This window comes from Lithobates pipiens, unplaced genomic scaffold (genome assembly GCF_037356315.1).
Source record: "Lithobates pipiens isolate NorthernLeopardFrog02 unplaced genomic scaffold, aLitPip1_a1.2 Scaffold_25, whole genome shotgun sequence".
Taxonomy (NCBI): Eukaryota; Metazoa; Chordata; class Amphibia; order Anura; family Ranidae; genus Lithobates; species Lithobates pipiens.
In genome coordinates, this window is record NW_027507787.1 from 17572800 (window position 1) to 17589659 (window position 16860).

At 41.2% G+C, this 16860-nt stretch overlaps 1 protein-coding gene across 1 annotated transcript in view; it reads left to right on the forward strand.

Annotated features, from left to right (window-relative positions):
• The window catches only part of LOC143930134 (putative neutral ceramidase C), a 130323-nt gene that overhangs the window by 56589 nt on the left and 56874 nt on the right, over positions 1–16860 (forward strand). Inside the window, exons 7-9 of the mRNA XM_077454152.1 lie at positions 153–230; positions 11026–11146; positions 14755–14880. Coding sequence (XP_077310278.1) covers positions 153–230; positions 11026–11146; positions 14755–14880 — 325 coding nt within the window. The remainder of the gene's footprint in view (positions 1–152; positions 231–11025; positions 11147–14754; positions 14881–16860) is intronic.

A 16860-nucleotide genomic window follows, 5' to 3' on the forward strand; every position in this document is an offset into this window, starting at 1 on the left:
TAGCAAACATTATTTAGCACTGTTTTGCAGATTCATGTCATACTATTTAGTGCAAATTAAAATCCGATATTTCTGGCGTTGACTTTTGTGAACTTCTGAGTCAATGTGCATCTTACAGTGGACAAAATGACTAAATATACCTCTGTATGCAGGTACCCAACAAACACAGACAAAGACATGGTTATATTAAAGATGGTGGACATGAACGGAAAGGATGTTGGACTCGTTAGGTAAATAGCTTCAACTTATTTTAATTAACGCTGAGTAAATTTATGCCACTATGCAAAAACCCATGTATGATGTGAGCAACAGGCATATACATTTTCCAATAAACCTGTTAGGATTGAAATATGGGAGTCACCATTCCTGTCTCGGGTTGCCACCTCATCCCTTGAAAACCGAACACATATTATTGACACAGGTTCTGAGGCTAATTTAGTGCAGATAAACCAAAACCTGTGTAAATAATACAGTATCTCACAAAAGTGAGTATACCCCTCACATTTTTGCACATCCCATGAGGCATTGTAAAACTCTGACATTCACAGACATGACTAGGCATGATGGGAATTGTAGTTCCTGAACAACTGGAGGGCCATAGTTTAAAGACCCATGGCCTAGGCCATCTATATGTAGAGCAGCCATTTTTTTTTCAGATCCTCAGAGAGTTCTTTGCCATGAGGTGCCATGTTGAACTTCCAGTGCTCTGTATGAGAGAGTGAGAGCGAAATTTAGCACACCTGCTCCCCATTCACACCTGAGACCTTGTAACACGAATGAGTCATGTGACACCGGGGAGGGAAAATGGCTAATTGGGCCCAATTTGGACATTTTCACTTGGGGTGTACTCACTTTTGTTGCCAGCAGTTTAGACATTAAAGGCTGTGTGTTGAGTTATTTTGAGGGGATGGTAAATGTACACTGTTATACAAGCTGTACACTCACTACTTTACATTGTAGCAAAGTGTAATTTCTTCAGTGTTGTCACATGAAAAGATATAATAAAATGTTTGCAAAAATGTGAGGTGTATACTCACTTTTGTGAGATACTGTATATACAGTATACAGGCTTGGCTGGAGGGGTGGGGGGGGGGGGGGTAATGGCTGGAGTGGTATTGGCTGAGGCTGTTCTTTTCTTCTTTTTGTGTCACTGATCTTGACCAAGCTTGTGTATATTAGGTTTTAGGGCTTCAGATGACAGCCCCAGCGTTGACAAATCCTATAATTCTCTCTTTCATTTGAAAATTGTCTGGAGAAATGCTGTGTGTTGTAATAACTGTATCCAGGCAAATGTGCAAACTATAGCAACCAACTGTAAATGATGAACAGCTATGTGTTATTGTTTCAACTAATATAAACTGAAGAAATTGCATGGTTCCTTAACTATGCATCAAACACTTCCTATCTCTCTCTCTCTCTCTTTTTCTCCTTCTCTCTCTTTCTATCTATCTAGAGGTAGAAACAATCTGTGCTATTGGAATTGATGGGAGTTGTATTAAACAAAATGATCAGGATTTGGAAAAAATGCCTCAGATACACCTAGGGGTGCACTAAAAATTCAACTAGTAAAAGTAAATGTACATTTGTTCTGTGCAAATGGGGCAAAAAAGAATGATATTAGGTTAATTCCTGTGATGATCAAATATTTTTCATTGATTTAAAATAGAAAATACCAATTTGGCCACTAGATGGTGCTAAGTATCATAGGCGTTTCATATGTAGTTTAGCATCATCTGGTGGCCAAATTCAGTGTTTTTGACTTTAACTTGCACAGGCTACAGCCTAATAACATTCTTTTTTTGCCCCATTTGCATAGACCAAATATACATTCACTTTCACTACACTCCTAATGTAAATTGCATGTCTCAACCCAAAAATGAACCAGACATAATACCTATTATGTAGATAATACATAAATATACACGACCCAGATATAGCACAAAAATAGTTTACTTTATTATCTCATATAAAGCACTAAACATTTGAAATATGATTCCCTATGGACCTGGATTATATTCTGTACTTTATATATAAACATATACATCATATTACAAAAATATTTATTATACAAATCCCTGCAAATACATTCAATATATACAGTATATGCTGTGCAAGCCACCACTCAAAAAAACAATAATGCTGGACTAAGATATATTAGCATGTTGTTTCAAGATCTATACATTGCATTTCATATGGTTATTAACACCCCAGCAATGAGTGTGTGGTCCCTGCTATCTAATGCAAAATATTTGTACAACCGCCACAATAGGCATAAAGGCAGATGTTTGTTTGGATGTCAATGCCAAACAGGGAGATGGATGATTAGGTGCATTTTATTACATGAGTTAGAATTATCACTTGAATTAATGCAGTAATCTCCAAAGCATTTACAAGCATCTCCAACGTTCCAAAGGCTGAACCCACGACCCGCAATCTAAGACCAAAACTGGCCATACGCTAGTTCTTGTAATTTTCTTTTGATTTTCTTATGGTTAATTGGGTTAAATCACAAAAAAATGTAAAGAACATGATGTAAAATATTTTTCAAGCCAACAAAAATCTAACTGTGAATGGGGTTTTCATTTGGAAAACAATTGTACGAATAATAGTACACATTATCATGAAACCTGTTTAAAAGGTCTAGCATTACATTCAAATTTCAGATTTGGATGAAATTTAAAGGGCATTCAAACAAAATTATTTGACTGTTATGCCCCGTACACACGGTTGGATTTTCCAACGGAAAATGTTCGCTGGGATCTTTTTGTCGGAAATTCCGATTGTGTGTAGGCTTCATTGGACATTTTCCATCGGAATTTCCATCGTACAAAATTTGAGATCTGGTTCTCAAATCTTCCGACAACAAAATCCGTTGTCGGAAATTCCGATCGTGTGTATACAATTCTGACGCATGCTTGGTATCAAGCAGAAGAGCAGCACTGGCTATTGAACTTCCTTTTTCTCTGCTCGTCGTACGTGTTGTACATCACTGCGTTCTTGACGTTTGCAATTTCTGACCAACTTTGTGTGACTGTTTGTATGCAAGTTTCAGCCAACATCCGTCGGTAAAAATCCCATGGATTTTGTTGTCGGAATGTCCGATCGTGTGTATGGGGCATAATGTCCCGTACACACTGTCGGATTTTCCAATGGAAAATGTTTCGATGGGAGTTTTTTTTTTCCGTAAATTCCGACCGCGTGTAGGCTCCATCGAACATTTTCCATCGGAATTTCCATCGCACAAAATTTGAGATCTGGTTCTTAAATTTTCCGACAACAAAATCCGTTGTCGGAAATTCCGATGTGTGTATACAATTCTGACGCACAAAGTACCACGCATGCTCGGAATCAAGCAGAAGAGCAGCACTGGCTATTGAACTTAATTTTTCTCGGCTTGTCCTATGTGTTGTATGTCACTGCGTTCTTGACGTTCGCAATTTCTGACCAACTTTGTGTGACTGTGTGTATGCAAGACAAGTTTCAGCTAACATACGTCGGAAAAAATCCATGGATCAATGTCCGATCGTGTGTATGGGGCATCAGGATTCGCTGATGAGAATTTCTGTAGGAATGTTCCTACAAAATTCTACTAATGTATGGCTGGCTTAAATAAATGTCCACTTATAATTAAACTGTGCACACATGAAGAGACTAATTATGATCTTCTTACAGCAGAACTTCACTCTTTCAATCAGCATTGACTATTTTTAATCCTTATGCTGCTAGCATTAGTAAATTATATCATTATTACTTGTTCTAAACCGTACAGGTTTAGGAGATATTCATTTTACCTACAGGTAAGCATTATTATAGTGGGGTATACAACCACTTTAAGTTACTCAGTAGATGAGGAGGGGTTATCTCAGCTTAGCACACCCTCCTGCCTGCATGCATGAGCTAAGGGCAGATGGATTCCAAGTAAATGCTACATGAATCAGCTGCCCTTCTCCTGGATGCCAACAGCCAGAAATGCAAGGGGGTGATTTTCATTATGATTTCTCAACCAAGAAAAGCAAGGAGACTCTGATAGATGGGGGAGTTTGCTTTGTTCAGATGCAGTATAGTTCCATTTTAAGCTGTTATTTCACAGTAACACAAAATACACAATATATTTCACCAGACACAGTAAAAATGTACTGTGTGTAAGCAGCCACTAAGAAAATAGCCCACTAAGAACACAGGGCTGGGCAATGCACATGCCTATAATAGTGCACCAAAGAGTGTATAAAACCATTCAATGTATGGGTCACATTGTGCTGGCGCTTCCATAATAACCAGACGGCAGCCACAGGTAGCGTGTCAATATACAGATTGGAAAATGTCCACAGTCTAATATGAAGCTATGCTGAGTGGTTTGCACAACGATACATATGTGATGTATTTTCTGGGATTTCGATGAAATATATATTTGTCAATACTATATTATATACTGTATATCTTTTTATATACAGGGTAGACTACACATCCACATTTTATGTTTTTAGTGGTATTTTATCTGAGACAATAAAGTAAACAATTTTTGTGCTATAAAGGTAATCAAGATGCAGTGCTAAACATAAGTGCTCACATCTAATTGTAAATCATCATTAAATTAAGTCTATTTCAGCAGGAATCCACAGGAGGTGTTTAGATGAAGCAGTAGAACGAAGTTCTCCAAAAGGGATGAAGAGACCACCAGCACCCGATTACACTGCCTTTTACCATCCACCATAGAACCTCATAACAAAGGTCAAATGCACAATAAATAGCACTAAGCAGATCTGCGGTGTGAATAATCCGCCTCTAGGACTCCCGCATGTCTACTCCATAGACTCATCAATACCATGAAGAGACAAAAGAAACACTTCTCATAGTGTATAAATCCCAACCAAGTTTATTTGTTTTTGCAGATTTATCCACGTACCATTCTGCCACTGGAGGGGTTATGCCTGTAATGTGGGGCTGGTTTCCGGTCCTGTATATATAGTGCGATGTCACTCGTCAAACCACGCCCTTGACAGCGTGTTTGCTGATGAAACGCATAGGGTGGCATTGGAGACGTGTGAAGTCATCACGCATCAAGATGCGGCGGCCATCTTGCTGGTTGGGAAAGTCAGAGCTACTTGTAGACATATGATTTTTATACATTTGAAATGTGATTGTTATACCTTTTAACTAATAAACTGGGATGGGATTTCTACACCAAGAGAAGTGTTCCTTTTGTCGCTTTATGGTATTGAGTCCATGGAGGAGATGTTCAGGAGTCATACCTGTAGAGGCGGATTAGTCACAGAGCAGATCTGCTCAGGAGATGGTAAGATGTAGTGTAATCTGGTGCTGGTGGTGGTCTCTTCATCCCTTTTGGAGCACTTAGTTCTACCACAGTGTTTTTACTTCATCTAAATACCTCTTGTGAATTCCTGCTGAAATAGCTGCTCTTAATTTAAAGATTGATTTATAATTGAATGTGAGCGCTTATTTAGTTTAGCGCTGCACCTTAATAAATGTATGTTGTTGTCCCGCAATATTGTGCTAGCATCTATTCTATAGTTATTGTGCATAGTGTTGATTTTATACTTATAATTTTTGTGCTATATCTAGGACATTTACTGTATATTTATATATTATTTACTTAATGGATATTACTGTTATAATATACTGTGTGTATATATATATATATATATATATATATATATATATATACAGGTCCTTCTCAAAAAATTAGCATATTGTGATAAAGTTCATTATTTTCTGTAATGTACTGATAAACATTAGACTTTCATATATTTTAGATTCATTACACACAACTGAAGTAGTTCAAGCCTTTTCTTGTTTTAATATTGATGATTTTGGCATACAGCTCATGAAAACCCAAAATTCCTATCTCAAAAAATTAGCATATCATGAAAAGGTTCTCTAAACAAGCTATTAACCTAATCATCTGAATCAACTAATTAACTCTAAACACCTGCAAAAGATTCCTGAGGCTTTTAAAAACTCCCAGCCTGGTTCATTACTCAAAACCGCAATCATGGGTAAGACTGCCGACCTGACTGCTGTCCAGAAGGCCATCATTAACACCCTCAAGCAAGAGGGTAAGACACAGAAAGAAATTTCTGAACGAATAGGCTGTTCCCAGAGTGCTGTATCAAGGCACCTCAGTGGGAAGTCTGTGGGAAGGAAAAAGTGTGTCAGAAAACGCTGCACAACGAGAAGAGGTGACCGGACCCTGAAGAAGATTGTGGAGAAGGACCGATTCCAGACCTTGGAGGACCTGCGGAGGCAGTGGACTGAGTCTGAAGTAGAAACATCCAGAGCCACCATGAACAGGCGTGTGCAGGAAATGGGCTACAGGTGCCGCATTCCCCAGGTCAAGCCACTTTTGAACCAGAAACAGCGGCAGAAGCGCCTGACCTGGGCTACAGAGAAGCAGCACTGGACTGTTGCTCAGTGGTCCAAAGTACTCTTTTTGGATGAAAGTAAATTTTGCATGTCATTCGGAAATCAAGGTGCCAGAGTCTGGAGGAAGACTGGGGAGAGGGAAATGCCAAAATGCCTGAGGTCCAGTGTCAAGTACCCACAGTCAGTGATGGTCTGGGGTGCCATGTCAGCTGCTGGTGTTGGTCCTCTGTGTTTTATCAAGGGCAGGGTCAATGCAGCTAGCTATCAGGAGATTTTGGAGCACTTCATGCTTCTATCTGCTGAAAAGCTTTATGGAGATGAAGATTTCATTTTTCAGCACGACCTGGCACCTGCTCACAGTGCCAAAACCACTGGTAAATGGTTTACTGACCATGGTATTACTGTGCTCAATTGGCCTGCCAACTCTCCTGACCTGAACCCCATAGAGAATCTGTGGGATATTGGGAAGAGAAAGTTGAGAGACGCAAGACCCAACACTCTGGATGAGCTTAAGGCCGCTATCGAAGCATCCTGGGCCTCCATAACACCTCAGCAGTGCCACAGGCTGGTTGCCTCCATGCCACGCCGCATTGAAGCAGTCATTTCTGCAAAAGGATTCCCGACCAAGTATTGAGTGCATAACTGAACATAATTATTTGAAGGTTGACTTTTTTTGTATTAAAAACACTTTTCTTTTATTGGTCGGATGAAATATGCTAATTTTTTGAGATAGGAATTTTGGGTTTTCATGAGCTGTATGCCAAAATCATCAATATTAAAACAAGAAAAGGCTTTAACTACTTCAGTTGTGTGTAATGAATCTAAAATATATGAAAGTCTAATGTTTATCAGTACATTACAGAAAATAATGAACTTTATCACAATATGCTAATTTTTTGAGAAGGACCTGTATATATATATATACAGTATCTCACAAATGTGATACTCCCCTCACATTTTTGTAAATATTTTATTATATCTTTTCATGTGACAACGTTGAAGAAATGACACTTTGCTACGATGTAAAATAGTGAGTATACAGCTTGTATAACAGTGTAAATTTTCTGTTCCCTCAAAATAACTCAACACACACCCATTAATGTCTAAACCGCTGGCAACAAAAGTGAGTACAGTGATGTCCAAATTGGGCCCAAAGTGTCAATATTTTGTGTGGCCATCATTATTTTCCAGCACTACCCTCTTGGGCCTGGAGTTCACCAGAGCTTCGTAGGTTGCCACTGGAGTCCTCTTCCACTCCTCCATGATGACATCACAGAGCTGGTGAATGTTAGAGACCTTGCGCTCCTCCACCTTCCGTTTGACAATGCCCCACAGATGCTCAATAGGGTTTAGGTCTGTAAACATGCTTGGCCAGTCCATCACCATTACCCTCAGCTTCGTTAGCAAGGCTGTAGGTTGTCTTGGAGGTGTGTTTGGGATCCCTATCATGTTGGAAAACTGCCCTGCGGCCCAGTCTCCGAAGGGAGGGGATCATGCTCGATGCTTGACTGGCTAGACACACTTGTCTATTTGTACTCCTCACCTGGCTTCCACCACATACGCTTGACACCATCTGAACCAAATACATTTATTTTGGTCTCGTCAGACCACATGACATGGTTCCAGTAAAACATGTTCTTAAGCCGCGTACACACGGGCGGACTGTCTGGCCAACTTAGTCCGTCGAAACACATTTAAGCGGACAGTCCGCTCGTGTGTGGGCTTCAGCAGACTTTTTCAGCGTGCAGTCTGGCGGACTAAGTATTTCGGAATTTCCGTAATATTGTCCGTCCAACTTTGGTTTCAGCGGACAGTCCGCTCGTGAGTAGGCTAGTTCGACGGACTAAGTATGGTGCATGCTCAGAAAGGATTTACACGGCGAAAGGTTGCATTGCTGTGTATTGGACTTCCTATTTCTAGTCCCGTCGTACGTGCTGTACACGTCATCGCGCAAGCTTTCGACGGACTGTTGTTCATCCGTGTGTGGTCAAGTCCGTTCATTCGAAAGTAGGACGGACTGTCCGTCGGATTGTCTGACGGACTAAGTTGGCCATACAGTCCGCCCGTGTGTACGCGGCTTTAGTCTACGTGTCTTCAGCAAATTGTTTGTGGGCTTTGTTAATGTCTGTGTGATGAGTTATTTTGAGGGGACAACACATTTACACCGTTACACAAGCTGTACACTCACTACTTTACATTGTAGCAAATTGTAATTTCTTCAGTGTTCTCACATGAAAAGATATAATAAAATATTTACAAAAAATGTGAGGGGTGTACTTACTTTTGTGAGCTACTGTATATATATATATATTTAAGGCAGCATTGGGAAAAACTAACTAGCAATATGCATGTTCAAAGAAGACTGATATATTCACTATGTACAGTATATATACCTGTATAGCTTCCTTAACCACTTGCTTACTGGGCACTTAAACCCCCCTCAGTCCCAGACCAATTTTCAGCTTTCAGCGCTGATGCACTTTGAATGACAATTGCGCGGGCATACAACACTGTACCCAAATGAAATTTTTATCATTTTTTTCCCACAAATAGAGCTTTCTTTTGGTGGTATTTAGTTACAGCTCGGAGTTTTATTTTTTGCTAAACAAACAAAAAAAGATGCAAAAAAAATAAAATAAATAAATCATGTTTTAATAGTTTGTTATAAAATTTTGCAAACGGGTCATTTTTCTCCTTCATTGAAGTGCGCTGATAAGGCGGCACTGATAGGCTGCATTGGTGGGCACTGATGGGCTGCATTGGTGTGCACTGATAGGCTGCATTGGTGGGCACTGATAGGCTGCACTTGTGGGCACTGATAGGCATAGTTAAGGCGGCACTAATAGGCACAGATAAGGCGGCACCGATGGGCACAGATAAGGCGGCACTGATGGGCAAAGATGGGCACAGATAAGATGGCACGGATGGGTGGCACGGATAAGTGGCACGGATGGGTGGCACGGATGGGCACTGATAGGTACCACAGATAGATGGGACTGATGGGCACTGATAGGTGGCTCTGATAGGTGGCACTGCTGGGCACTGATGGGCGGCACTGCTGGGCACTGATGGGCGGCACTGCTGGGCACTGATGGGCGGCACTGGGGTGCAGCACCTTTGAGGCAGATTGGGTGGCACTGTGGGTGGCACTGTGGGTGGCACTGTGGGTGGCACTGTGGGGTGGCACTGTGGGGTGGCACTGTGGGGTGGCACTGTGGGCATTATGGGCACAGACGGGGGGCACTTACTTTTACTTTGTTATATTTCAGGATGGCACTGCGGGAGGCAGGTGGGCACTGGCAGGTGGCATGTGGCCCCTTTTTTATTGCTGGCCGTGATCGGGACTGATGTCCCGATCACGGCCGCCGGTGATCGGCTTTTTTTTTTTCTCCTCGCGCTGTTAGCGCGAGGAGGAATAATAGCCGATTACCGGCTCCGTTCTATCACATGATCAGCTGTCATTGGCTGACAGCTGATCACGTGATAAGGGGTCGGGATCGACCCCTTACACGGATCGGTGATCAGGCGAGTCTCACGGACTCGCCGATCACAGAGCGCGCCGCGCGCGCCCCTCAGGGGGCGCGCAGGCCGCTCGTAACCGGGACGACGTCAATAGACGTAGTCCCGGAAATCTAGGTCCGCGCTAATGCCGTCATTCGGCAATAGCGCGGTACCCAAGTGGTTAAAAATGTATAGTTAAATGCTCCACAATTTTTATATGCTAGACGCATTTAGCTTAGCAGTATTTGAATATTACATTGAAAACAAGTTGATAGCTAGTGATGAAAGTTTTAGGCTCCATGCACACTGGAGCTCATAAACTGCAGTTTATTGGAGTTTGGGCGTTTTTTTTAAACGCTCATAAACTCCACTCTATGTTAGTCTATGTGTCCATGCACACATGGACGTTTTTCAGCTTTAATGAGCAGTGGAGTTTATGGGCTTTTTTCTGAACGCCAGAAATTCGCGTTCAAAGTGCCGTTTTTCACCGCCAAAAAACGACAAACGCTGATAAACGCTCATAAACGCTTATAAACGCGCGTTAATTAGTGTTCGGCATTCTATTTTTTCAATGCATTGTGGGAGTTTGGAATGTACTGTGGGATTTTTGGAGTGTCCTCTGTGTATTTTTATTGAAAACGCCCATAAACGCTAACGCTAATAAACGCTCATAAACGCTAGTACAAAACGCTGTTAAAAGCAAGTTTTTCAACCAGCGTTTTCTGCCAGCAATCTGGCGTCCAGAAACAGCTTTTGTGAGCTTCAGTGTGCATGGAGCCTTAGGGCTGGTTGCAGATTTTCCCATTATGCTGGAAAATCACCACTGACACCGACATGTTTCCCCAGAAAAAAAGGGAAATTACTGCAGGAGAAACAAATGTCACCCTTATCTCAACTGCCAAAAGGTTTGATTGCATATAGCCAGTATATGTTTGTCACACTGTCGGATAGTTGCCCTGGGTCATATTGTATTTATGTAACCCATAGCACAGTTATTAAAGTCAGTACTACTAAGCTTATCAAGTCTTTTTTTATGAAGATTTTTTTTTTTAAACCTTTAAATCACTAAAGCCCATCTTTATTTCACCAGAAAACACTGCATATTGATCTCGCTAACATATCAATTTCCCCCGTTGCTTCCAGCTGGTTTGCTGTGCATGCTGTTAGTATGCCGAACACTAACCACTTGATCAGCAGTGACAACTTGGGCTACGCATCTTACTTGTTTGAGCTGGAAAAGAATAAAGGATTTCTGCCTGGAGAGGTTGGTGTTGCACTGAATGGCAAATAGATCATTGTAGCACTGATTGACAGAACAATGACATTGCAGAGAAACAATACAGTAATGTTTTTGAGTCTGTTCATTACAGTACTTCTTAAAAGAAAAAAAAACTGTATACTTAAAGTGGAAGAAACACCTAAGTCTAATTATTCTTAAAAATATCCCCACACCTCTCCTCCTACCTATTCAGCTTAACCTGTTTATAATCTGCTTCGGTCCTGTCATGTGATCATGCAGTTCTGGCTCAGGGAGCGCTGGACAACGGCTGTGAATTCTGGAAGCCATGTTGTCACCCATGGCTCAGCTGTTGTCAGCGCACTGTCTTCTCCCCTGCAGCAGCCACTCACTGACCCAGAGGAGCCATAACTGCGGGGTCATGTAAACAAACCGGATCTCGTTAAACAGAGCTGAATAAAAATAGGTGTATAAACACATCTATTTTATACAGGTTAGGCAGGATGGGTAGGAGGAGGGAGAAGGAACATTTTCAAAAATAGTTAGACTTCTTTTGCACTTTAAATTACATTTTTATAATCAGGCTGGTAACGTTGATACACTATATTACCAAAAGTATTGGGGTGCTTGCCCTTGCACATGAACTTTAATGTCATCCCAGTCTTAGTCTGTAAGGTTCAATATTGAGTTGGCCCACCCTTTGCAGCTATAACAGCTTCAACTCTTCTGGAATGGCTGCCCACAAGGTTTAGGAGTGTGTCTATGGGAATGTTTCACCATTCTTCCAGAAGTGCATTTGTGAGGTCAGGAACTGATGTTGGACAAGAAGGCCTGGCTCGCAGTCTTCACTTTAATTTATACTAAAGGTGTTCCATCATGTTGAGTTCAGGACTCTTTGTAGGCCAATATAGTTCATCCACACCAAACTCGCTCATCCATGACTTTATGGACTTTGCTTTGTGCACTGGTGTGCAGTCATGTTGGAACAGGAACAACAGTTTTTTTTTACAAAGTTGGGAGCATGAAATTGTCCAAAATGTCTTGGTATGCTAACACCTTAAGTGCTCCCTTCAATGGACCTAAGGGACCAAGCTCAACCCCTGAAAAACAACCCCACACCATAACCCCCCTCCACCAAATGATTTGGACCAGTGCACAAAGCAAGATCTATAAAGACATGGATGAGAACGTTTGGGGTGGAGTAACTTGACTGTCCTGCAGAAAGTCCTGACCTCAACCTGGTAGAACACCTTTGGAATGAATTAAAGTGGAGACTTTGTGCCAGGCCTTCCCGTCCAACATCAGTGCCTAACCTCACAAATGCACTTCCGGAAGAATGGTCAGACATTTCCATAGACACACTCCTAAACCTTGTGGACAGCTTTCCCAGACGAGTTGAAGCTATTATAGATGCAAAAGTTGGACCAACTTAATATGATACACTACAGACTAAGACTGGGATGTCATTAATGTTCTTGTGCGTTTAACCACCTCCATACAGGGCACTTACACCCCCTTCCTGCCCAGGCCATTTTTCAGCTTTCAGCGCTGTCACACTTTGAATGACAATTGCGCGGTAATGCTACACTGTAACCATGTGAAATTGTTATTATTTTCTTAACACAAATAGACTTCACTCCTGGGTTTTTTATTCTTTTCCTAAAAAAAAAGAAAAAGGCCAACAATTTTGGGAAACTTTTTGAGGAAAAAAACAAAGTTTTTTCTTAGTTTCTGTCAGTAAATTTAGTAAATAAGTAATTTTTTTCCTTCACTGATGGGCGCTGATGAGACGATACTGATGGACACTGATAGGCTGCACTGATGGGCACTGATGAGGTGGCGCTTATGGGCACTGATGAGACAGCACTTATGGGCAATGATTAGGTGGCACTTATGAGGAGGCACGAATATGCCACACTTATGGGGACTGATAGGTGACACTGATATGTGGCACTGATGAGCACGGGTAGGCAGCATGGATAGGCAGCAGTGATGAGCATTGATGGGCAGCAGTGATGGGCAGCACTGATAGCCAGCACCGACTGGCATTACTAATTCCACTAATTGCTGGCACTTGTGGGCACTGATTGCTGGAACTTGTGGGAAAAGATTGGTGGCAATTGTGGCCACTGGTTGGCACTGATTGATGGCAGTGGTGGGCAATCATTGCTGGCATGGGTGGGCACTATTGTAATCAGGGCACTGATGATCATTGCCCTGATTACATACCTAGCTGTCCCCTGTGAGGAGATTCCACTGATCGGCTCTCCTCTCCTCACACTCTGTCAGTGTGAGGCGAGGAGCGCCGATTACCGGCATCTCTGTGTTTACATGTGATCGACATTAATAACATTTAATGTGAGAAGTTGTCACATTAGAGACTGGCATGTAGCAGAGAATTGTTTCTGTTATAGGCAGATATATGTAATATAACATAGCATAAGACAAATAATAGTGCCTTCAAAAAGACAAAGACTGAATGTGCAAGCTTTGTTTTTGGCTATTATATCAGTAGAAAAAGGCCATTAAAAATATGGCAATGGAATGCTGGGTTTGCCTCGTTATTCAACCATATTGTTAATGGAGCGCTATTTGAGCAGAAAATTGTGATCAAAAGTGTCCTCCAGCATGTCAATAAACATATTTTCGGTGGGCATGCTGTATTGATGCTGCCTTTACTAGAAACATTTTCTCAGGTACAACATGCACTGGATTTGTGCAGCTGAATATGAAATTGCCTTGATGTAAACCATTGGCTGGTTTGTTGTTGTGAGCAATAAGGAGATAGTGAGATTTATCTTTAATGAGACAGCTGCTTTACATGCACATTACGCAACTTTCCCCCTATTATTGCAAGCACTCGGTGGACAGGAGTGGGTTTTACAGCAAAAACTTGAGCTGCATGCCAACTGTTGAACTTTCCAGTCCTCTGACAGCTTTCAGTACTAAGGGATTTATGAATTTTAAGACCTCATTAGGAAACTGTCACTACAAAAAGAATTACTAAATAAAAGTAAACACCACAAGGTACTTGTACTTATACAGATCTTCAGCTAGTGTTTTCCTTGGAAGACCCCAAACATAGGTACAAAACAAGAACCCCACTTCAGAGCTTTGATATGCTCCCTACTCCTATATGTCACAAGCCGATATGTTACAAGGGGCAGTACGTGCTTCTTAAAGACTTTTACAGAGGCTTATAATAGCCTGGTGGTATGTAGGGTAGAGGGGGTCTTATTGGGCTCTGGCGTGGATCCCATGTTGACATTGCGCATGTTGAATAACAAACTTCAAGGGTTTTTGGATTGCACAGGAGACCATATTTTACCAGCTAATAATTTTTATCACTGACTTACCTATGTTTAGAGTTTGCTTTAGAATTGAAATTTCCATTCAAATTCCATAAAAAAATCTGATGCTAGTTTACCTTTTTGTAAACTGTTGTTATATAGAATTTTTTTTTTATGTAGCCAAAATTAAACAATGTTAAGGCATGTTTTTAAGTCTTTTTATATATATTTGTATTGTTTTGGGGTAGCTTAAGATATTATATGTTTACATTTCTACAAAAATTATTGTATATATTTTGTCTGTGAAATTAGGTCATCCTTACAGAATTTTTATGTATTTTCTAGGGATCTTTTGTTGCAGCTTTTGCATCATCAAATCTTGGGGATGTGACACCAAATACCAAGGGTCCTCACTGTACAAATACAGGTGTTTCATGTGAAAACCCTACTAGTACATGTCCAGAAGGTGGGGTGAGTTAGACTTTACTTTTCCTCTTCTCTCTTTTAGGATCCTGCAGATTTCTAATTTACTCCATTGTCTTGATTTTCAAGGCCTTGAAATAAGTTTGATTTTGGAAAAACTGCAAGTAATCTATCAAAATCTTTTAGTTTGGAGACTGAGTTTGCAGAGTTTGGGGGCAGGGTTTAATGGACCTTGATGCCACACTAGTAGGAATACGCTTGGAACATTCCTCAGTCTTTGCAGTGTAAACATTTAAGGATCACTATGATGAAAGGTTTTCTTATAAACATGGCCTCCAATCCGAGAGCTGATTATTCTGTGAGAGAGGTGGCATTGTCGCTTCAATATAGATGGAGATCCGACTTTGAGGAGACTTCCATTGAAATCAATGGGTACAAGTCGCCTAGAAGTCGGATTGAAGTAGTACAGAAACCTTTTCTGAAGTCAGAGCGACTTCCGTAGTGTGCATTAAGACGGCTCTCATTCACTTACATTGATTTTTACATACAGCGCAACTTGAGGCGATTAGGGGCGACTTGGGGCGTCTTGAAGTCGGATCCAAAGTTGCCCCTGTGTGAATGGAGTCTTATTCCGAGTACACACAATTGGAATTCTTGTCGGAAAAAGCTCTGATGGTTTTTCCGATGGAATTCGACTCAAGCTGTCTTGCCTACACACGGTCACATCAAATTCTGATCATTTATAACGCGGTGACATACAACACATACGACGTGACTAGAAAAAGGAAGTTCAATAGCCAGTAGCCAATAACTTCTGTCTCGTAGTTGAATCTGAGCATGCGTGATTTTTGGCGATTTGGAATTGCATACACACGATCGGAATTACCGATAGAAAGTTTTTCCGTCGGGATAAATTGAGAACATGCTATCAATTTTTGGCTGGCGGAAATTCGGACAGCTAAATTCCGATGGAGCATACACACGATCGCATTTTCCGATGAAAAGCTCTCATTGGTCTTTTTCTGGCCGGAATTCCGATCGTGTGTACGCGGCATTAGAGATGAGTTCCTGATGAACACAATGAAATTAAAAAACAACAGGTGAGGTCAGGCGTGTTCACAACCCGCACGTGCAGAGCCTGCCAGAAAGTCGGCACTGCACAACGCTAATCACAGGCAGTGAGACATTTCTTAATCTCTGCAGCTGCGGATTGGGAAAATATCTCATTGCTTGAAATTAGCGATGTGCAGTGCCGAATTCCTGGCTGGCTCTGCACGTGCGGGTTGTGAACGTGCCTGAGCCCATGCTTAGTGACAAGCTTTCCACACCACCTTACCCTCTTTGTCAGGTCAAATAGAATATGGAATACACTTGGTTTATAAACAATAGTAAACATGTAGCTCTGCCTCGGGGTAAGCATGAAAGAGCAGACTAGAAGAAACTATGCAAGACGTAAAACAGCTTATCTATCAAGAACAGCTATTGAAGTCAGAGGATATTTTTATTTGATGTCTAAATGCAGAGTTGAGTGGCAAAGCTGCAATTAGAAGAACATGTCCATGATATCAGCTTACTGTACCCCGAGGAGGTGCAATGGTTGGTCTAAATGCAAAGTTCATATAAATAACATTGACAGCACAGTACCACTGAGTATTGTGTGCATATGTTACAATATAACAACAAATTACTTCCTAAATGACGTTCTGTGGAAAAAAGATTAAAAAAAAGAAAAAAGAAAGGTCAAAAAATAAAAGCAATTAAGTCGAATAATGTTCAGAATGTCTATCAAATATTTCTTGTCCTCTTCACCCTTCTGTGCATGTAAAAAAAAAAACTTCAAGCAGGGCTTGTGACAACCTTCAATACTGCATGGGGTTGATTTATTAAAACTGGTGCAGCTGTGCATGGTAACCAATCAGTTTTTAACTTCAGCTTGTTCAATTAAGCTTTGATAAAAAAAAAAAACTTAGGGTCCTTTCACACGGGCCGGATCAGTGATGATCCGCCCCGTGGATATCCGCTTGCACA